The sequence below is a fragment of the Stegostoma tigrinum genome, chromosome 30 (assembly GCF_030684315.1).
Source record: "Stegostoma tigrinum isolate sSteTig4 chromosome 30, sSteTig4.hap1, whole genome shotgun sequence".
Classification (NCBI taxonomy): Eukaryota; Metazoa; Chordata; class Chondrichthyes; order Orectolobiformes; family Stegostomatidae; genus Stegostoma; species Stegostoma tigrinum.
In genome coordinates this window covers 5600092-5624089 of record NC_081383.1, presented here as the reverse complement: position 1 = coordinate 5624089, position 23998 = coordinate 5600092, and the positions used below count along the sequence as shown (strand labels likewise).

Genomic DNA, 23998 nt, shown 5'->3' with positions numbered 1-23998 from the left:
CTTTCTCCTCCAAAAATGGCTTTGAACCTGATGGTAGCAATGTTGCTGGCAGTTGGGGGTGGTGGTATTCAATTGACCATTTCAAAAGTGAGATTGCTGGGTTTCTTCAGACAAGGGTACAGAGAGTTATTGTATGAGGGTGGGTAGATGGACTCAGTACACAGATTAGCCATGATCTAATTAAATGATAGGTCATGCTGGATGGGATGCAGGGCTCCCCTGTCCTTATACCCCTGTCAATTATAACATTGACTCATCTGAGGCAAGCTTCATGATCTGTAATGTCAAAGGTGACCCTGAGGACAGGGGTTTGGAATTACCAAGGCTCAGGATTAGCCCATTCAATGAATACAGGCATCTTTACTGGAATGAGGGAAGGAAATTGCTCTGAGGGTTGGCGGGGAATTTATAGTTTCCTCTTATGTGACTTTTTTTCGACCCTGGTTTTCAGCAAGGATGCAATTAGAGGAACGGAAGTATTGCTTTTTGTACTTTAGGACAGGGAAAGCAATCACAGCATGGGCATATCATACAATCGCAACAGGGCCTGAGGAACGGGTTCTCCCCAGACAGCAGCAGAGAAATGCTCGTGGAATATATTCATGGCTGAGATAGACAGATCTTTGATTGACAGTGGAGCCATGTTTATTGGACATGGGCCGGAAGTGGAGTTGGGACAAAATCAGATCACCTCTTATCTTCCTCCATGGAAGTACAGGCTTGAGCGGTCGAATAGTCTACTCCTGCTGATATTTCTCATGTGGTTAGTGGTTGGAATGGAGAAAGAAATTGTGGTGGTAACTGAAAATGAGAGAAAACAACCTGTTGAAGAAAAAGCAAGAGCTGAAGTTGCTGGTAAAGCTCAGCAGGTCTGTCAGCACCTGTGGAGAAAAATCAGAGTTAACGTTTTGGGTCAAGAGGACCTTCCTCGGTTCTGCTGCTGCCAAACCTACTGAGCTTTTCCAGCAATTTCTGTTTTTGTTTCAGATTCGCAGCATCTTTCAGTTTTTATTTTGTTGAAGAAAATGTTGTGTTTTTCAGTGCGTGGTGTGGGAATGTAAGATGAACAATCGTGTGCTTCCCTTCTGGTTTCGTTGCTACGTGATTCTTTTAACAAACTCTGTATAAAGTGCATAAAGAAGCCAGTCATGTCTCACTCCTGCCCTAATGTTGTGCTCGAGCATGAGGTCAAACAGTTCTCTGAAGTGTCAGATCCCTTCCAGCTTCCATCCAACCTCATTCTCTGATCAGGAACATCAAAGCTAAGGTGAAAATCGATATGATTCGTAGCCAGGGAACATCCTCAGGAGCTCAGCTTAGCTCAGCTGACAACCAAAACAAGTATTTCAAAACCTTTCCCCTTACAGTAAACCTTGTGTTTTTTTTTCAGAAACACGGGCTACTGAGAATCACGAAACAGCTGGTGGGCTCCTAACATTTGCATCCTGTCCACCGAGACCCAAAGTTCTACCGTAACTTAATTGCAAGAAATAAATACCCAAATGTCCAACACTTTAGAAACAAGCAGAGGAAACAGGTGCATGTGTTTGTGGACAGGTCTGGAACATGTGTATGCACGGATCCAGGAATACCCATCCTCAAATCCTACCTATTGCCACAGCATGGAAAACAAGAATTGGCTGGTGTATTGGCAGACGGCCTCTTGCTCAGGGATCTGACACCAAATCCAATGAAGCCCAATGGTTTGGATCAGTCTTGATGTCATTCCTGGAGGCCTTGAGGCACAGTGTTTTGTCACTGGCTCTAAGCGAAAAGTGCAAGATTTTAGTCCCATCTCAGGTCTCAGCAATTGTAGGGCTGCATTCATGATTTGGCGGAATGAGTTCATTATCAACCTGCAAGTTCTTCCAATTTGCCAACAGCAGGTGGCGAGATCAGAGGGTTTCCTCATCACGTGGCAGCATCCGAACTGCCGCCCCACATGAAAGGCTCCACACTCAGGTTCTTACCAAGGGCCACTGTCCATGGTGAGCATCCTCCTTGCATTGAGGGACTGTCAGAGGCAGAAGAATGAGTTTCTAGTTACGTCTTCTCCTCAACGTAAACCCTCTCTATTTGACCGGGTTCCCATTGTCAATCTTATTCAGATAACCACACGATTTCTCATGTGGGCAATAGACACCAATGGAAGCTGCTTCTCTGAGGCTGGGACAGAGGAAAGTTAATAGAGTGGACTGGAATGAACTTGAACTCATGCTGTTCCTGACATGTAATTGTTTGATAATGCTGATGGCAGCTTCTGATTGGGAAATCAATGTCATCTCAGCAAGCCTAACCAATCTTTGTGCAAAGTGTGCCCCTGGCCAGATTGTCCTATATTAGCATGGATAGCTGATAGGCCAACTCCAAGTACAAAGCAGAGAGCTAGGATGGCAAACTTTTAACTTGTGGAATGCTCTAGGAATCAGTGCTGGATCCACAATGATTTACAATGTATTAATGACTTGGAAAGTGAATGTACGAATGCCACTTTTAAGGATGACACAAAAATAGGTGGGAATGCAAGCGGTAAGGATGACCCAAAGGTCTTAAAGAGGGATAAGGCTACATTTGGTGAGTGGACGAAAAGTTGATAAATAGAATATGGGGAATGTGAGGTTATGTACTTTGGCAGGAAGAATAGAGGAGCTGAATATTATTTAATTGGAGGAAAGAGTGCCGAAAGGGATTTAGGAGTCCTTGTCTAAGAATCATGAAAAACTATCCATCCAAGTTCATCTAATAACAGTGAAGGCAAATGAAATGTTGACCTTAATGTCAAAGGGAATGGATTATAAAAGTAGGGAGGTTTTGCTAAAACTGTACAAGGCACAATTCTGGCCGCAGCTGGAATACAGTGAACAGTTTTGGGCCCCTTATCAAAAGATAGGTATGCTGGCATTGGAGCCAGTTCAGAGAAGGTTCATTAGGTTGTTACCAGATCATGGAGGGGCTCTGCTACGAGGTGAGGCTGAGTAGATTAGGTTTGTACATATTGGAATTTGGAAGAATGAGAAGCGACCTTATTGAAACATATAAGATTCTAAAGGGATTTGACAGAGTAACTGCGGAGAGGTTGTTTCCCCTTGTGGGAAAATCCAGGACTGGAGTTTATAATCTCAGAATGAGGGGCTGCACATCTAAGACAGAGATGAGGAGGAATTTCTTCTCTCAGTGGGCAGTGAACCCGTAAAATTCTTAACCATAGAGTGCTGTCAAAGCCAGGTCATTAAGTATATTCCAGGCTGAGATAGACTGACGTTTAATCCGGTTTTTGGGAAAGTGGAGTTAAGAATTATTAGGTCACCCATGATCTCACTGAATTGTGGAGCAGATTCGATGGGCTGAATGGTCTACTTCTGCTCCTATGGCCTTATGGTTTATCTCCCTCCACCTCAATTACTCTGGAAATTTACACCTACTTACAAATTCCCAAAATATATCCGAGAGATGAGGATTCAATCAGGAACACTAATTTATAAAAGTAACCCTGTAAAATATTAAGTTTGATGCTCACCAGAATGGATGGGTAGATTTAACATCATACTCCAAAAAAAAACTCTTTGTGCAGCATCAACACAGAATGCACAGGAGCATTAACCTTGAATCTCTGGGGTTTGAACCCAGACTCAAACAAGAGTCGGCTACCAACAGAGTGACAGCCAAGATCAAATCATTAACATGGATGAGCCAAACAGTTTTACCATCAGATGACAGAATCACTGCGACTCAACTCGATGTCTTCATTCCTTTTTGCCCAGTTCCTCCCTATCATTGCGGCAACAGTCAAGGAGGATTTTGCTAAAGCCAGCATCAATCAATTTGATCTAGACTTACCAACGAAGTGCCATCAGTCCATTGGAAATCCTCCTCGATGGTCCTATCATTCAGGCCAATCCAAGCATACTCCCGACCCAGACCTACAATTGAGGCAAACAAAGAATGTCAAAGACCGAGGACATCAGTCTGGCCCAGGTTTGATGTCAACTTCATATTTTCGGTGGAAATTCCAGATTGGCAAACCACAGGATGTGACACTGTGGTGGTAATGTAACTGGGCTAGTACTCTTGGAGCCAGGGCTAATATCACTGGAATGTGAGTTCGAATCCACAGTGGTAGCTGTTGGAAATTCAATGCAGTTCATAAAATCGAAAATTGGCCTGGATAATGTTGATTGCGAAGCTATCAGTGGCACAGTGGCTCAGTGGTTAGCACTGCAGCCTCACAGCACCAGGGACCTGGGTTCGATTCCAGCCTCGGGTGACTGTCTGTGTGGAGTTTACACATCCTCCCCGTGTCTCCGTGGGTTTCCTCCGGGTGCTCCGGTTTCCTCCCACAGTCCAAAGATGTGCAGGCCAGGTGGATCGGCCATGCTAAATTGCCCGTAGTGTTTAGGGGGTTGGGTTTGGGTGGGATGCTCCAAGGGGCAGTGTGGGCTTGTTGGGCCGAAGTGCCCATTTCCATACTGTAGGGAATCTAATCTATCAGGCATTATTGTACACAGTTACATCTGGTACACTCATGCCTGTTGGGAAAGTAATTTTCTGGCCTACATGGGACCCCAGGCCCACAGCAATACGGTTTACTCTGAACTACCCCCTGAAATGGCTGAGCAGTTTCATTCAGTTCAAGGGCATTTAGGAATGGGCAAAAAATTCAGGTCCTACTAGAGACACCCATGTTCCATGAATATAGTCACTAAACTAAGCTCGAATTCCGCCCTCCAACACTGTCTCTGCCTAGTGAAACCCCTCACTCTTCTCCCTATGTTTAATCACTCGGTCCCTTTATCCCCAACTTCAATTCATTTTCTCCTCCTCAAACCTGACAAAGTTCTGGAGTTCTCCATCCTCATCAAATTTTCCGCCCTTTAACAACCTACAGCCCTTAAAATCTCAAGTCTGGTGTCACTAATTCAAACAACTGGCAAAAAAAGATATAAGAAAGGTGATTCAGAGAATGTTTTCTTGTTAAACTCCATGTGTTGCTTTGATCTGGGAGAGCCATATTAAGGAAACACATTCAGCAGCTATTTTCAGAAGGGAATTAGACATTGATTCTGAAAAGGAAAACATTGCAGGGCTCTGGGGACTCAGCAGGGGAGCAGCACCAATTTCATAGCTCTAGTGCTGTATGAATTGTGATTAATTCTATGTAGGTCATGGACATTAACTGTGAAATCACTGGGGCCATAACCAAATGGACAAAATTGAGAATAAGACCGTATTTAAAAGCTGAAAGAACTGAGGAGGCTATAAACCAGGAACAGAAACAGAAGTTGCTTGAAAATCTCAGCAGGTCTGGGAGAATCTGTGAAGAAAAAAATCAGAGTTAACATTTTGGGTCTGGTGAGCCTTCGTCGGAACTTTCATAAAACTGAGCTTGTTGGATTCAGAAGCTGATGTTTATAATGGGGAGCTCTGAAAATAAGTAACTACAGAAGCATCTAAATATTGACTCCTGATTCATCTCTTACCAACTGGCTTTCTGGAACAAAGCAGTCTTTTATTTCGTGGAATATGGTACATCATGTCCAGTACTTGTTGCCCATCCCTGGGCTGAGCGGCTTGCTAAGCCATCACTGGGAGTAGTTCAGAGTTAACCACATTGCCGGGGTCTGGAGTCATATGTAGGCCAGAGCAGGTAAAGTATGACAGATTTCTGTTCCTAAAGAGACATTAATCTCAGGTGTAAAGGGCCAAACGGCGTCCTTCTGAACTGTGTGATTGCATGGTTCAAGCGATGAAATTTGTTTCATTTTACTTTGTCAGCTCTCTTACCCTGTCAGCCTTTCAGTTTTGGAAACCCCTGAGTATCTCAAATCATACCAGAACTCCTATTGGCCCCATTGCTATGACACAACTCTGTTCAGGATACTCCTGGAGGTTTTAGACTTGTGATGTCCACCCCGCCCAACCCAATCAACTGAGTCACATAGACACTATAACTTTCATCACTGGGATTCCAATTTTGTTATCCACCAGGGATTTTCACCTGGTTTCCCTCACATTATGAGCCAGGTGATTACCCATAAAGTCCTCGAGACAGTGGGGTGTTTCTGAAGGGTTGGCAATCCTGTACCCAATCTTGTTGACGCCACCACCACACATACACCCAACTCGGTAGGACTCACTGTTTAAGAACTCCTTCTCCTCGGCTGAGTGTATGCTGACAAGGTGTGCCCCATGGCCTCGGCAATCCTTCTCTGCATTCTCCCACAATCGCCTGTGCGAAAAGTACCGATAGCAGTGGCCCAGGAACTTCTGCCAGTTGTGATCACACCCCTCAGTATCTGAGCGATAAAAGAAGAATTCAAATCCATTAGCAGTAATTGTCCATTTGCAGTAGGTTTTTGTCACGTAAGGATAAGGTCACGATAGTTTTACCAGACTGTGGACCCACTCTGTTACTGGAGAGAGTCGACTGGTGGTGGTCAAACCTGAGGGTCGCTGTCATGAGGGGAGAGATTGTGAAAGACACTCCTTCATGGTTACCCCAGCTGGATGTAGGAACTGAACCCACGTTGCTGGGACCATTCTGCATCACACACACAAGCCATCCAAACTACCCAACCCCACACACCCACACCATCCCCCAATTTGTAACGTCCAAGGTATTGGCAGAGCAGGAAGACAATTTCTTATGCAGAGCCCCCTGGCGTCCAGAGCTTGCAAACACATTGTGACCACTGACACAGCAAAACGAATGGGGAAATGTTGACATAGCAACTTACAATGATAAATGTCAACAGCAAAACAGGACTGGAAAATATATCCTCAAACAAATTGATTAAAGACCAAATGTAATAGGGTGGGGTGTGGGGGAGGTTATAGTGAAGTGGACAAGAATTTAGGAAGGGAAATGATGGGAAGAATGAGGAGGAAGAATTCTAACATCAAGAATGCAATGAAAAGGTATAAGTGATGATGTGGTAAGGATAAACACTGCATTAAAAGTTATTGTCATGCAAGGAGAAGCCATTTTAATTCAGTGACTGTCCCTTGTGTCCTGGTCAATCAAATTGTTTGCTGAACACTGTACATAAAACAATCTAGGGTGAAATGAGCTGAATCGGCTTTTGTTTGATTGGGGAAGCAATAGACAGGATTGATGCTTCATCTCTAACCAATGCGCTGTGAATAATTACTGAAAGACTGTGGGAGAGTGTGTTGCAAATTCTGTTTGTGTGTATCTGTTATAAACCAGCTGACCTTTAAGGTAATGATGAGTGTTTCTTAATAGGTTTTGTAATAAGTTATAAGGTGAGCTGACTGCTTGCAGTTTCCTGGGAGAAAGCTATTAACATTTTCACCCCAGCGATGTACTGGCTCAGAGGTTTATAATGTCAGCCTAGTCAATCCGCAGAACTCTCTGGGGTCATACTTTCTGAGTTACATGCACTGACCAGGCTCCCTTCCCATAGCAATCTGATTGGCCAATGAATTTCCCAAGGAAATCCATGCTGAGTGATATATACCCAATCTATAGACTTACTTCTCAAGGGCTGTGTCTTTTCAGCTCTCTCCTCTTCATCGCTATCCTTCTATCATTGGTTTTGAGTAAGTAGGCATTGTTGGGCAGACCCACACTTACTACCCATTCTCATGGCCTGTGTCAACAACATGCCAGCAGCTCTCTTTCCTGAACCACTGGTTAGATGCAACAGGGTGATGTGCTGTGGTATGCAACTTCAGCGGAGAGTCAGGCAATATGGTGTGGGACAGGAGTCACGTATAGGCCCATGCTAAGAAAGGACAGCAGCTTTCCATCTCTGAAGCAGAGTGAACCATTTGGGGTTTAAGGAAAGGGTGACGGCTACACAATCAATTTGGCAAGATATATAGCTCAGAGCGGTCTTGATTTCATCACCATAAAATCTCTGCAGACTTTCCCTCCGACCCCCCCACCCCCGCTCCACTTCTCATTTTCTCTGTCTTTCCCCTCACAAGTTTCCTTCCCTCGGCCTCTCTCTATGTCGACCTCACGCTGTTTCTTGTTTCTGCCTGCACCATGTCTCAATCCTTACTTTGGCAGGACAGAGGATGAAAAGATATAGAACCAAGGTCAGGTCAGAGATCAGCCTTGGCCATTTTGAATAGCAGCACAGGCTTGTACTGATTGTAACAAGGTCAGTCAGGTGGACTTCATAGAATATGAGTTCCCTGATTGGGGCTGGTCTAATCAGGGAACCCTGGCTGACAGGTATTAACAGGAGGGAAGGGGGGGCCTGTTCACCCTGAGAGCTGGCTCCGAGGAAGCCAGATTTATGCCAAGGACTCCCCACATGCAAACAGAGAGGGACATGATGACGGGATGCCAGCCTCTGTGGAGTTAATACTAGGCTGAAGGGGTTGAATGGCCTCCTTTTGTTCCTATGCATCTCTCAGTCCCTCTCCTCACACTAACATTTCTGTCCCCATCCTCTCCTACCTACAGTCTACTTGGGACAGTATCTCTGCAATCAGTAATCAGTCTCCCAGCCTAAGCAGTTGTGCAGTCATGCTTCAGCACTTTCTCAATGAGATGACAGACTATCTCATTTCTAACTGCTGCTTCCACTATCCTTAAAACGCAGTTCTGTAATTGATGCCTCACGCTCCATTAACTGCTGCAGCTGTAGTGTGTGGCAGTCCCTGCCAGGATTACTCTCCACATTAACCCTTCCCTACTGATACCAACAGAAGCCAACAAAGTGGAATGGTACAGCCATGGTTCACTCCTCTTTTGAGTCAAGGGTTCAAGCCCCACTCTAAAGACAAGAGCCCACAACCTGAGGTGACACTGCCAGTGCAGTACTGACGGAGTGCTGCACTGTCAGCTTCAGCTGTTCTCTGCAGCTGCAGCAGCTCTGGTATCCTTCATATCTTATGACACGCTGGTACTGTCCTGAACTCTCAGCCAGGAGATCCAGATTCAAGTCCATCTGCACCAAAGGTGTGTAATAACATCTCTGAACAGGTTGACTAACAATCTTAAAAATTATAACCAGCCCCAGACTCCCTGCTATAGGAAAGATCTTGTGAAACTTGAGAGTGTTCAGAAAATGTTTACAAAGATGTTGCCGGGGTTGGAGGGTTTGAGCTATAGGAATAGGCTGGGGCTATTTTCCCTGGAGGGTCGGAGGCTGAGGGATGACCTGATAGAAGTTTATAAAATCATGAAGGGCATGGATAGGGTGAATAGTCAAGGTCTTTCTCCCAGAGTAAGGGAGTCCCAAACTGTAGACGAGTAGGATTTAAAAGGGACCTAAGGAGAATCTTTTTCAAGCAGAGGATGATGTGTATATATTAGATTAGATTAGATTCCTTACAGTGTGGAAACAGGCCCTTCAGCCCAACAAGTCCACACCAAGCCATGGAGCATCCCACCCAAACCCATTCCCCTAGAAGCCACACACCCCTGAACACTACGGACAATTTAGCATGGCCGATCCACCTAGCCTGCACATCTTTAGACTGTGGGAGGAAACCCACGCAGACACAGAGAGAATGTGCAAACTCCACACAGACAGTTACCTGAGGGTGGAGTCGAACCAGGGTCCCTGGAGCTGTGAGGCTGCAGTGCTAACCACTGAGACACCGCGATGGTGAACTCCCAGAGGAAGACAATTAAAACGTTTAAAAGTCATCTGAATGGGTATAAGAATAGGTAAGGTTCAGAGGGATATGTGCCAAATGGGACCAGACTAATTTGGGATATGGGCGGGGTTGGACAGAAGGGTCTGTTTGTGTGCTGTGCAGTTCTATGACACTATGACACTGGTGCAGTATACCACATTGTCAGCAGGTGGGATTCTGATTTGTGTCATCGCCTGTCAATGACACATTTTCACTCAACCTGCTCGCACATCTCACACACACCTCTGGAGCAGGTGAGACTTGAACCCAAGCCTCCTGGCCCAGAGGTACAGACACTACCCACCACACCACAAGAGCTCTTCCTCATTTCTCTATTCCAAGTCTAGGGCCTGTCTAGTTACGTAGAACAGCAAAAGCTATTGGTAGATCTGCACAGAAGAGGCACCTGTTTAATGTAACACAATTGCTTATTACACGATGGCAACAAGAAAAATACTTATTAACTTATGAACAATAATTACGAAGGGAGCTGCACAGAATATTTCTGTTCCATTTAGATACTTGGGCAAAAATGAGGTGCTTTCATTTAAAAACTGCGAGACAGCCTCAGACTGAATGGAGTGATATGAGAAAAATACTTTGTCACGTAGAGAGGGGCGAGGGTCTGGAGTGTGCTGCCTGAGAATATAGTGGAGACAGCTTCAATCGAGACTTTCAAAACAGAACTGGATTAATTATGTAAAAAGGAAGAATATGCATGGTGATGAGAAAAAGGTGATGGAATGACACCAGGAATTGCTCACTGGGAGAGCCACAATAGGCCAAATGACCTCCTTCTGTGCTGTGACTACTCTGTGAAGTGTCCTCCCATCCCTTTGTCTGGATTTGGGTACCACCTGTGGAGGATCTGCAAAGGGGTAGACTTTCTTCACAACCTTCTGCCCCAGGAATGTCACTCCATCAGTAGGCCTCCAGTTCCCTCTCCACAGCGCACTCCAAAGCTTTGATCTTCGACCCTCATTCAAATGACATCCTCCCAAGTCTGGGGGCATTTTTTGACTTCTAACACGAAACAAACAGGTGAGTTCTTACGAAGTCATACCGGACCCGACATGTTAACTCTGTTTCTATCTTCACAGATGCTGCCAGACCTGCTGAGTTTCTTCAGCACTTTGCCGTGTTTGTCTCAGCTGGGCTTTGTTTTTGGGGTGGTTTACAACAACAGGGAGGCAGACAAGACCCCATAAGGATTGAGCACAGCGATGAGGCAGGTGTGAACAGCAAGCCAATGGGCTGATGGATAATTGAAACTCAATGCAAGTTCCAACACAGCAGCAGAGATTTGAATGACCTCAGGATTCCTGGGGCAGTAGCAGAGCAGATGTGGGCCTGGACAGCATCGACCTATTAAACAAAGGCTTTCAGCGAACGTTAGAGGACGCAGCCAATAAGGGGATTTAGTTTTAAAAAACACAAGGGAAATTGGACCCAATCACCATTTGGTCATGAAATAATTTCACAGATACTGGTATCCCATCACCAAGTCACACTGCATTTACACATACATAATAAATGATCTGGATACAGGCCCCTCAGAGCCAGCTCTCAGAGTGAACAGAACCCTTGACACTCCTGTTTATATCTGTCAGCCAGGGCTCCCTGATTGGACCAGATTGACACCTCCAATCAGGGAACTCATATTCTATGAGAACAATAAATGCTGGGGATAACAGCAGGTCGGGCGGCATTCATGGAGAAGGACCAAGCTAACATTGTGGGACTGGGAGGCAGAAGAGTCATTTTGACTCAGAATGTTAGCTTGGAGCCTCTCCATGGGTGTTGCCTGGCCCATTGCAATCCCCAGGGTTTGTTGCTTTCAGTACAGATTCCAGCGTCTGCAGTAGTTTGCTCCAATTCTGTGAGGTCCACCTGGCCGAACTCGTGACAATCAGTACAGGTCAGAGCTTTCACAGAGGGACTGTCATTGAATAGATGTATTAGGCTGGAAAAGTGCCTTACCTTCTTCACATAACCTGCCAGCATAACTTGGTAAGCAGAGACAAGTGAAGGAACTGACTCCATCAACGCAGGTTGCACCATTTTCACAGGGGCTGGAGTGACATTCATCAATATCTGGAAAATAAAGCCATTGTGGAAAGTTGTCAGTATCTCAATGGGTACAACCCTCCCCCTCTCGGAGACAGCTTTGTGGCTCGGGTGATACTCCTGAAATTTGAGCACAGGAAATCAGCGAGCGAGTGCTGCACTGCTGGAGGCGCTGTGACTCACACGAGATATTTAGGCATGGACCACAGCAAGTCGATGCAGAAGTACTGTTTCAAAGGAGAGTTGCCTCCTGTGTCCTAGTTATTACTTATCCCTTCATTTAAATTACTGTACAAATAGAATGTCTCTTCATTATTGTTTGTGGCAGCTTGCTTTGTGCACCTTAACTGCTATGCTTGCTACAGTATAGCAGTGACAATTCATCAAAAAGTACTGCATTGATTGCAAAGTACTTTGAGGCATCCGAAAATCACTTAAAAAAAACTATGTAAATTCCTTCTTCTTTCCTCCACACAAGTGAAGGAGATGAAACTTTGTGTTCTCTTTCTCTGAACATCTGAAATAAATGAAGAGAGCACTTTATATGTCAGGAATCATTGGAATGGGCCTCTGAAGCAGATAATGGGTTTAACAACCTGAAAATGAAGCTTTTAACAAGCTGCACAGAGGCAAAAAGCTGCTGATGATGCAGCGAGATTATCTCAGGGAACCAGCAGAAAGGCATTAAAAGAAGAAAGGGAGTAAAGAAAGGCTAGTAATTCGAGTGATGCCTCGTGCTCCTGCTCACAGTTATCAGCTCTGCGTAATTGTAAAGAAATTCTGAAAAAAATACATAGGACAGTAGATAGGCTGAAATTTTCCTCAGCCTTGTTTGGTGTTAAATTGACAGGTATATGGAATGAACATTATAAAATAACACTGAGGCTTAAGTGTACACCAAAGAATTTTTCCAGAGGAAGGGTTATACCAGACTTGAAACATTCCAAAGGCAGTCAACATCATCAAAGACCCATCGCACATTGGTAATGATCTCCTACAACCTCTTCTGTCAAGCAGGAGATACAGAAGACTGAATACTCAAGCATGCAGGTTCAGAAACAGCTTCTTTCCGGCCGTTACCAGACTACTGAATGGACTCTAGCCTCAAATAATGTAACCTACAGTGTAACCTGTATGCTTCTAAGTCTTTTCAATCTGTGCATCCTTTGCTTGCTGTGACCTGCCTGCACCACTCGTAAACAAAGCTTTTCACTGTATTTCAGCACATGTAACTATAAAAACAATCAATCAACTCTGCTTTCTCTCCCCACAGCTGCTGCCAGACCTCCTGAGTTTCGCCAAGACTTTCAACTCTCATTTCGATTTCAAGCATCTGCAGCATTTTGCTTTCATTTGAATCGCTGAGTGTGCCTGGTACGTTGCCCAGAGGGTTAGAGAGTGGTAATGTCTCTTGACAAGTGACATAGAAGCCTAGCTCTGGAAACAGAGGTTAGAATCTCACCACTGCAGCTAATGGAGTTAAATTCAATGAATCAATCTGAAATACAAATCTAGTCTCAGTGATGTTTACCATGAAAACTTGACGAATTGTTGTAAAAACCCATCTGGTTAACTCATGCCTTTATTGGACGATGGTTTGAGTGTAGGAATTAGGAGGTCATGTTGCGGCTGTACACAATATCGGTTCAGCCACTTAAGGAATACTGAGTTCAGTACTTGTCTCTTTGTTACAGGAAAGATGTTTCGAAACTTGAAAGGATTTGGAAAAGATTTACAAGGATGTTGCCAGGGTTGGAGAGTTTGATTTGCAGGGAGGGGCTGAATAGACTGGGGCTATTTTTCCTGGAGTGTCAAAGGCTGAGGGGCGAACTTGTGGAGGTTTAAAAAAAGCATGAGGAGATCCTTTATTCTTTCACAGGATGAAGGCATCACTAGCCAGGCCACATTTATTGCCCATCCCTAACTGCCCAGAGAGCAGTTGAGAGTCAACCACATTGCTGTGGGTCTGGAGTCACATGTCAGCCAGACCAGGTAAGGATGGCAGTTTCCTTCCCTAAAGAGAACAAGTGAACCAGATGGGTTTTTCCTGACAATCAACAATCGATTCACAGCCATCATCAGATTCTTAATTCCAGATTTTTGTTGAATTTAAGTACCACCATCTGCTGTGGCAGGGATTTGAACCCAGGTCCCCAGAATATTATCAGGGCCCTGGGATTAATAGTCCAGTGATAATACCACAAGGCCATCACCTCCCCATAGGAATAAGTAGGGTGAATAGTCAAGAGATAGTAGGAACTGCAGATTCTGGAGAATCTGAGATAACAAGGTGTAGAGCTGGATGAACACAGAAGGCCAAGCAGCATCAGAGGAGCAGGAAAGCTGAGTTTCAGGCCTAGACCCTTCTTCAGGAATGGGGGAGGTGAAGGAGGTTCTAAAATAAATAGCGGGGGGGCACGGATCGAAGATGGATAGAGGAAATGATAGGTGGAGAGGAGACAGACCGGTCAAAGAGGTGGGGAAGGAGCCAATAAAGGTGTGTGCGAGGAGATAGGTCAGTCCAGGGAGGATGGACCCGTCAAGGGGGTGGGATGAGGTTAGTAGGTAGGAGATGGGGGTTGGACTTGAGGTGGGAGGAGGAGTTGGGTGGAAGGGAAGGTTAGGGAGGCGGGGACGAGCTGGGCTGGTTTTGGGATGTGGTGGGGGGAGGGGAGGTGAATAGTCAAGATGTTTTCCCAGGATAGGGGAGTCCAAAACTAGAGGGCATAGGTTTAAGGTGAGGGGGGAAAGATTTAAAAGAGACCTAAGGGGCAACTTTTTCACACAGATGGCAGCGCATGCATCGAATGATCTGCCAGAGGAAGTGTTGGAGGCCAGTACAATTACAACATTTAAAAGGCATCTGGTTGGTCTATGAATAGGATGGGTTTAAAGGGACGTGGGCCAAATGCTGGCCAATGGGATTAGATTTATTTAGGATATCTGGTCGGCATGGGCGTTTTGAGCGAAAATCCTGTTTCCATGCTGTCCATCTCTATGACTCCACGTTTTTTAGGGAAGGAAGTCTCCCATTCTTACCTGGTCTGGCCTACATGTGACTTCAGACCCAAAGTAGTTGGTTCTGTTGGGGAAGGCAACAAATGTTGGCCTTCAACACATAAGGGTGGTAGAAATTTAAAATTCTCTTCATCAACAGATAATAGATAATTTTAAATCTGAGATTGTAGGATTTTTGTTCGAGAAGGCGTTAAAGGTTATGGAGTAAAGGTGGGAATAAATGGTTGGATCACAGGTTAGCTATGATCTGATCAAATAAGAGTTAAATACCCTCTTTCTCTATTTTTTCCCCAAACACAGAGGAGTGTAAAAACGTGGAATGTTATTCTGCCAGTTCTATGGTTGCTAGTCGAATTGGACATTTCGAGAATGGTCAAGATTTTTACAAAAGGGCTCTGACAAAACAAAGAAAAGCACACCTATTCGTGTAAAGTACCAGCAATGAAAAGACACAGATTTAAAGTTGTTGAAAATATTTGGGTAACATAATGCAGGACACATTCATGAAACTTTAGTTATTTTAATCAAGCTGTTTGGGCTGGCTATGCCACACCTCAGCAGCAGGTCGGACTTGAATCAAGGTTTTCAGGCCTCAAGACAGGGATGCTACAACCGCACCACTAAACCCTTTCATGAAGCTTTACCTTGAGACTAATTTAAAGCTCTGTGGAGAGGGTGGACAAATTCAAGATAAGGTCATTTCACATTGGGCCCTTGTTTCATATCTGTTGGGAACACATTACAGAATTAATCAAGATCTTGAAGTAACTATGCAAGCTGCAATAATTCTTAAGGCAGAAGATCAGACTCCAAACCACTGAATGACAGGTAGCTGCAGGGAACATGCTGATATTCAAGGGTACATTGCAAAGTTGTCCACTCACGCATTTCGCTCAGTTTCTCACCTATCTCACAGTTTTCCCCAGTAAATCCCGGAACACAGTTGCAGGTGTAGACGGTTCCATTGGACAGGCAGGTTCCCTCATGTAGGCATGGGTTAGTCTGGCAAGGGTTAGAGTCCTCTAGATGTAAGGGAAACAGAAGGATAACTAATTAGTGAGAAGAAGAGCACTGTCAGAAGAGAAGTGAGAGTGGAACCTGCTGGGATTAATTTCTGAAAGTGAACCCATCAGTCTTACATCCTTTTACTTGACAAATCTTGTCAGCTGGTTCACTGGAAACACCTTCTCTTCAGAACTGAAGATTGATGACTTCTTTGTGCTGTGAGAGAAGCAAGAAGCCATCTGTGTGTGTGTCTGGTTTGATCTATGGCTCACATGTCCCTTCTGGTCCTTCACTCTTCATTCACCAGACTTTTACACCCCCGTTCTCCCAAAAGCCCCTCTGCTCTCTTATCTTTTTAACCGGGGTCAAACACCACTTCACCTTCAATTATGCGGCCCAGCCCTGGTCTTTGGGACCATTGGAAATCAACAATATTTTGGTTAACGTTGAAGCTTAAAAGGCGGGATTGTTAGAGGGTGAAAGAATGAGGGGAGGTGAAGGTAGCATTGTGGCACAGTGGTTAGCACTGCTGCCTCACAGAACTAGGGAACCAGGTTCGATACCATCTTTGGGAGACTGTCTGTGTGGAGTTTGCACGTTCTCCCTGTGTCTGTGTAGATTTCCTCCGGGTACTCCGGTTTCCTCCCACAGTCCAAAGACGTGCAGGTTAGGTGGATTGACCACGCTAAGTTGCCAGGGATGTGTAGGCTAGGCAGGTTAGCCATGTGAAATGCACAGTTACACAAATAGGGTAAGGGGTGGGCTCTGGGTAGGATGGACTTGGAAGGGTTAGTGTGGACTTGATGGGCTGAATGGCCTGCTTGCGCCCTGTACCGATTCTATTATGATTCCCAAGTGTCTGGCCAGCAGAGGTTCAAGGAGAAGATGGAAAGATAAGAATTGGTTTAGGAGTGAAGATCAGAGTAGTCGGACCTTAGGAAGATGAAGACAGGAAAGATCAGAGGAGTAGAGATAACAAAGTGTGGGGCTGGATGAATACGGCAAACCAAGCAGCATCTTAGGAGCACAAAAGCTGACGTTTCGGGCCTAGACAGTGCTGCTCATGAATAAATGCATGAAATGAACACTCACAATTGATTGCAAATGATGTTGAATTTATGCAGTTCAAACATGTTAATTAATCCTAATAGGACTGAAATCATTAAACATAATGCATTTAGTATCGATTTAAACACAAGGGAATCAACTGATGACCAAGAAACTTTCTATAAACAAAAAAGACTTATTATCTGTATCCTAACCAAATAATGCTACCTGTAATTAACTCATCAGTACTTTCAAATAAAATTGAAAGCTAAACAGGAAGAAGCAGCTCCTTGTTCACCCATCTCACATCCATAGAACATAGAACATTACAGCACAGTACAGGCCCTTCGGCCCTCGATGTTGTGCTGACCTGTCATACCGATCTCAAGCCCATCTAACCTACACTATTCCATGTACGTCCATATGCTTATCCAATGACGACTTAAATGTACCTAAAGTTGGCGAATCTACTACCGTTGCAGGCAAAGCGTTCCATTCCCTTGCTACTCTCCGAGTAAAGAAACTACCTCTGACATCCGTCCTATATCTTTCACCCCTCAATTTAAAGCTATGCCCCTTCATGCTTGCTGTCACCATTCAAGGAAAAAGGCTCTCCCTATCCACCCTATCTAACCCTCTGATTATTTTATATGTTTCAATTAAGTCACCTCTCAACCTTCTTCTCTCTCACGAAAACAGCCTCAAGTCCCTCAGCCTTTCCTCGTAAGACCTTCCCTCCATACCAGGCAACATCCTAGTAAATCTCCTCTGCACCCTTTCCAAAGCTTCCACATCCTTCTTATAATGCGGTGACCCGAACTGTACACAATACTCCAAGTGCGGCCGCACCAGAGTTTTGTACAGCTTCACCATAACCTCTTGGTTCCGGAACTCAATTCCTTTATTAATAAAAGCTAAAACACTGTATGCCTTCTTAACAGCCCTGTCAACCTGGGTGGCAACTTTCAAGGATCTGTGTACATGGACACCGAGATCTCTCTGCTCATCTACACTACTAAGAATCTTACCATTAGCCCTGTACTTTGCCTTCTGGTTACTCCTACTAAAGTGCATCACCTCACGCTTGTCTGCATTAACCTCCATTTGCCACCTCTCAGCCCAGCTCTGCAGCTTATCTATGTCTCTCTGCAACCTACAGCATCCTTCGTCACTATCCACAACTCCACCGACCTTAGTGTTGTCTGCAAATTTACTAACCCATCCTTCTACACCCTCATCCAGGTCATTTATAAAAATGACAAACAGCAGTGAACCCAACACTGACCCTTGCGGGACACCACTAGTAACTGCTCTCCAGGATGAACATTTCCCATCAACGACCACCTTCTGTCTTCTTTCAGCAAGCCAATTTCCGATCCAAACTGCTATATCTCCCACAATTCCATTCCTCCGCATTTTGTACAATAGCCTATTGTGGGGAACCTTATCGAACGCCTTGCTGAAATCCATATACACCACATCAACCGGTTTACTCTCCTCTACCTGTTTGGTCACCTTCTCAAAGAACTCAATAAGGTTTGTGAGGCACGACCTTCCCTTCACAAAACCATGCTGACTATCCCTAATCAATTTATTCTTTTCTAGATGATTGTAAATCCTATCCCTTATAACCTTTTCCAACACTTCACCAACAACTGAGGTAAGGCTCACTGGTCTATAATTACCAGGGTTGTCTCCACTCCCCTTCGTGAACACGGGAACCACATTGGTTTTAGTCCTTGACTATTTTCCAGTAACCACCTGCGTGGTCTTCCTTTCTCACTCCTGCACCTTTCACTTTGGAGCCCCTAAGGATTTATCCCTGGCCCCTCTTTTCTTACACTTTGACCTGCTGCCCATCAGGGGCATCATCTAAAAGCATTAGAGAACATAAGAACCAAGAGTAGGAGGTGGCTATTCAGCCCCTCTTGCCTTCTCCACCATTTTATACCATCATAGCTGATCTCATCTCAGCCTCAAGGCCACCCTCTTGCCTGCACTCCATAGCCCTTCAACCCTTATTACTTAAAATTTTGTTGAAACATTTCCAATGCCCCACTATCCACCTCACTCTGGGATACTGAATTCCACAGATTCATGACCCTTTGAGTCATTATAATTCGTCCTCATCTCTGTTTGAAATCTGCCGTGCCTTATCGTGAAACTATAAAACTGTAAGCACATCCTAAGCTGATGACACCCAAGCCTTCCTCATCGCCACCTCACTCAAACCCTAAATATCAGATTTCATATCAACATCCAGGACTGGATTGGTAAAAATGACTTCCTATTAAACATTGGGAAGGCCAAAGCCAATGTCCCTGGTCCCAATGAAAAATCCATTCCCTAGCTATTGGCTGCATCCTCCAACCAGCCCTTGTGTTATAGTTGAGCTTTTATTGACAAGTCCACACAGCCACTGAAACTGTCTACTTTCACCTCTGCCCAACTAACCCTGCCTGGGGCTGCCTTCCCCTGTATTTCTCCTTTGCTATGCAGACCTCTGAGGTCTATGCAAGGTAGCAAATGGACAGACCATGAATGTTTTGGCACAGCATCAGCATGGTGATTGGTATCCACGGAAACGGAACAGTGTCCTCAGCTGCCAAAACTTTTGTTCATGTTTTTGTTACCCCTATCCAACCCACTCCCATACTCAACCTTTGAGATGGATTGAGATGTCTGGATGTCATCTAAAAAATCTCTTACTCACATCAAGTCATGTTTACCCGTTATTCCCAGGCTCGATGACCTTTATTAGCTTCAAGTAACACCTCAATTTGAAAGTTCTCATCCTCGTTTTCAAATCCCTCCACGATCTTGTCTCTCTGTGCCTCTGTAGTCTCCTCTAACACCACAATTCTCCAAGCTCTCTTCTGATTCTGGCATTTTGTACATCCCTGATTTTAATTGCTCCATCATTGGCGGTCATGCTGTCCTTTGGCCCAACTCCTGACTCAATAAATCACTCGCTAACCCTTTCTGTCTTGCTTTCTCTTCCTCCTCAATTAAGCTGCTAAATACATTTTTGACCAGGTCTTTTGTTCCTAATATCTCCCTATGTGGATCACCGACAGATCATGATTATGTACATCTAATATACACTACTTAATAACGCCCAAACCCAACCATAACCCGAGCCCAATTCCAATCCTTACCCTAACCTGAACCATAACCTTCACCCTGACCCAACCCTAACTATAACCTTAACCCTTATGTTAACCGCAACACTAAACTGAACCCTAACCCTAACATTGATCCTCACCCTAATGTTCCTTCAATTAAGGTGTACGGCTGGAGGATGGTATTGTGTGGAAGAAAGCTGAGGTCAAGTAAACAGTCAGGATCTGCAATGCCAATAGTGTCAGCGTTAGGATTAGGGTGAGGGTTAACATTACGTTTAGGTTAGAGTATTGTTAAGCTTAAGGTTCGTGTCATCAGCAATAAATTGAGGTCAGAGGTTTGCACAATGTGAGGAGAAATTATCTGGCTGTGAGTTTCCCCAAAGTGATCAAGTATACAGGGAGGAAGTATGAATGAAAGGCAGTGGGCAGGTTCTCAAAGCTAGAAGGTCAGCCATAGGACCCCCATACTCCAGAACCTGCAGACTGCCTTTTCCGGCAACCCCCAAAGGTGGTCACAGACTCTCCCTAACCTCTTTAACTTTAAAACTGACCCACACCCTGAGCAGCAAGACCACAGGGATCTCAAAACCTGCCTAGATCATTGGACACTAATTACCCTCTCCCGGTTTTCAAGGGGTTAATGTTTATGTTCTTTTAGCTCCACCCATTCTGCTAATGTTGTGTACAGTCTGTGGGTGTGGACAAGGATTTCTACTCTAGCTTTCAGAGGGACCAAATGGGTCTGTACCGGTTCCCGAAAGTCCTAGTAATGATAAAAACCAAAAGAACTGCGGATGCTACAAATCAGGAACAAAAACAAAGTTGCTGGAAAAGCTCAGCGGGTCTGGCAGCATCTGTGAAGGAGAAAACAGAGTTAACGTTTTGGGTCCGGTGACCCTTCCTCAGAAGTTTCAGGTCAACGGACCAAAAATGTTAACTCTGTTTTCTCCTTCACAGATGTTGCCTGACCTGCTGAGCTTTTCCAGCAACTTTGTTTTTGATCTTAGTACTGATGTCTGGCCAAAATGAACCAAAAGATCATAAGTTGTACGAGCAACTGTAGACCATTCAGCCCATCGAGTCTGCTCTACCACTCAATGAAATCATGGCTGATCTGATAATCCTCCACTGCACCTTTCTGCCCTTTCCCCATAACCCTTTATCCCCTGACTGATTAAAAATCTATCTCAGCCTTGAATATACATAAATTACTTGCAGTTGTACACATTGTCATCATGTATTATGATATCTGCTGTTTTTTACTGGACTGGTTTAATCCCAGAATGATATCTGGTTTGCTAGATTACATTTTGAATTCTTTTGGTTTTAACAAGTAGTCTTGTTAAACATACCATTCGGCAGATTCAGTTTTAACAACAAATCAGTAGGTCATTATGCAGAAGAAATGAAAATCAAAACAGAATAAACTCAACTATTTATTTTTAATACTGGTTTAAATATTTTGAAACACATGGTTAAGTACAATTATTCTAAAAGTGCTCCTTTACAGAACTCACACCAGAGAGAAATTCCTTTTTCTGTCACATCTCTCATGGTGGCTCAATGGTTAGCACTGCAGCCTCACAGCGCCAGGGACCCAAATTTGATTCCAGCCTCAGTGGACTGTGCGTGTGGAGTTTGCACATTCTCCCAGTGTCGGTGTGGGTTTCTTCCGGGGTGCTCTGGTTTCCTCCCATAGCCCAAAGATGTGCAGGCTAGGGGGAGTGACCATGCTAAATTGTCTGTAGTGTTAAGGGGTGTGTGGGTTATAGGGGGGATGGGCCTGGGTGGGATGCTTCAAGGGACGGTGTGGACTCGTTGGGCTGAAGGACCTGTTTCCACACTGTAGGGAATCTAATCTATAGGTTCGACCTAGCTGAGAATCTGACAGCCTGTTCTTCAAATCCACACCAACTGAGTTTAGACTTTCTCAGTTTCAGATAACCACTTTGGGGTTTTAACCAAACAGCTCTGGTCTGGAATTTCCAAACTAACTGCTTTCATTGAAGGTAACTCACTATCCTGGGTTGGAAATGATTCACTGTTCCTCCACTGTCACTGAATCAAAATCCTGAAACTTTGTTGGTGTCTCTGTAACTCAAAGGTTGCAATGGCTCAAGGCGGCAACTCAGCACTCAACCTCTCCAGGGCAATGAGTGATGATTAATATACGTTAGCCTAGCCAGTGATGCCTACATCTCATGAACAACTTTTTTCTAATCACTAGATGGGCCCAAGTCTAAACAAAGATAAAGGATTAGTGGATTGAACAATTTCAAATGATCCAAGCACTGGTAGAGGTGACACAGACCACAAGGTATAAAGATTGGTCATTTGGGGAAAATATCACAGTGACTGCACTTCAGAAGCACTTCCCATTGACAATGCCACACTGAAACACAGAAGGTACCAAAGAAAATACTCACAGCCTGTGACTCAAAATCTTCAACGCCCATCTTTAGATTATTTCCACTTAAAAGCTATAACTTTAGCAGACTATAATGTCAGCAGCTCAAGTCTGGTTTACCCAGCAACGGTGAAATAAATGTCAGCAGAATGCAGTAATTAGTCTGCGATGACAATACAAATAAAGCAAGAAGAGGAGTGCAGGATGGAAACTGCAATCCATGTCCAGTGGTCCTGAAAGGCAGAGTAAAAATGCATCCTTCTCCCTTTATCAGGGCACATTAGGGATGTTCTCCTGAGCATTGTATATTGACTCGATAGATTTACTCCATATTGATAACTTCAGGCCAAACAAAACAACACCTTTCGAAACAACAGATAATTATGAATGCAGAAAGTACATATCATGTGCACAGCAGATTTGGTGTCATTAAGAGGTACGCTGCAGAAGTCATTGAGTGATGGCCATTGATCATGTTTCATTTACCAACTGTCCACTTGTTTTTGCTACAGATTAACACAAAACTTGGGAGATTAAGGTATTCAACCATGAATGGGCCCAGTTGTTAAGGCCTGTGAGGAACCATTGCAATGAAACCTATTGTGCAAAAAAAAAGGCAGCATAGCCCCTGTTGGCTCATGTTCAACTATTCAAGTCCTCTTTAAAGAGTGAAAGAGGCACCAATATGCCTGTACCATGCTCCCTGCTTCCACAGCTATCAAGAAGCTGGAGCCACACCTGTAAAGCAGGCACTGAACAATCCCTGAACAGAATTATCAAAAAATATGTAGGTAACTTGACTGTTACTTGTGCAATTACTACAGTTCTGACTGTGACAGGCTTGTCCCATGAGGTTTATGTGTTTAACAGTACACAGTGCTTTCTAGTTAAAGATATGTTCACTGCATGCACTGCCTGGTAAAAACACATGAAGATGGCTACACATGTATAAACATGCTGCATGTGAATATCAAAGCACAGACACTTCTCTTGGGGTTGGGGCCAGTGCTTTTTGTCATTTATACAAATGATTCGAATGTGAACATAGGAGGTTTGGTTAGTAAGTTTGCAGAAGGCACCAAAATTGTCAGTGTAGTGGACAGCGAAGAAGGTTACCTCAGAGTACAGCAGGACCTTTATCAGATGGGCCAATGGGCCAAGGAGTGGCAGATGGAGTCTAATTTAGATAAATGTGAGGTGCTGCATCTTGGAAAGGCAAACCAGGGCAGGACTTATACACCTCATGGTAAGGTCCTGGGGAGTGTTGTTAAACAAAGAGACCTTGAAGTGCAGGTTCTTGGCTCCTTGAAAGTGGAGTCGCAGGTAGACAGGATAGTGATGAAGGTATTTGGTACATTTGCCTTTATTGCTTAGTACATTGAGTGTAGGAGTTGGGAGGCCGTGTTGTGGCTGTACAGGGCATTGGTCAGGCCACTTTTGGAATACTGCATGCAATCCTGGTCTCTCTGTTATAGGAAGGATGTTGTGAAGCTTTAAAAGGTTCAGAAAAGATTTACAAGGATGTTGCCAGGGTTAAAGGGTTTGAGCTATAGGGAGGGGATGAATGGGCTGGGGCTATTTTCCCTGGAGCATCAGAGGCTGAGGGGTGACCTTACTGAAGTTTATAAAATCATGATAGGCATGGATAGAGTGAATAGACAAGGTCTTTTTCTCTGGAGTGGGGGAATCCAAAACTAGACGGCACAGGTTT

At 44.4% G+C, this 23998-nt stretch overlaps 1 protein-coding gene across 1 annotated transcript in view; it reads right to left on the bottom strand.

Annotated features, from left to right (window-relative positions):
* ncanb (neurocan b) overlaps positions 1 to 23998 on the bottom strand; it is a 241287-nt gene that overhangs the window by 12982 nt on the left and 204307 nt on the right. The window contains exons 9-12 of the mRNA XM_059638556.1: positions 15609 to 15725; positions 11599 to 11712; positions 6135 to 6293; positions 3838 to 3920 (exon numbers count right to left, since the gene is read on the bottom strand). Of these exons, the coding sequence (XP_059494539.1) occupies positions 3838 to 3920; positions 6135 to 6293; positions 11599 to 11712; positions 15609 to 15725 (473 nt within the window). The remainder of the gene's footprint in view (positions 1 to 3837; positions 3921 to 6134; positions 6294 to 11598; positions 11713 to 15608; positions 15726 to 23998) is intronic.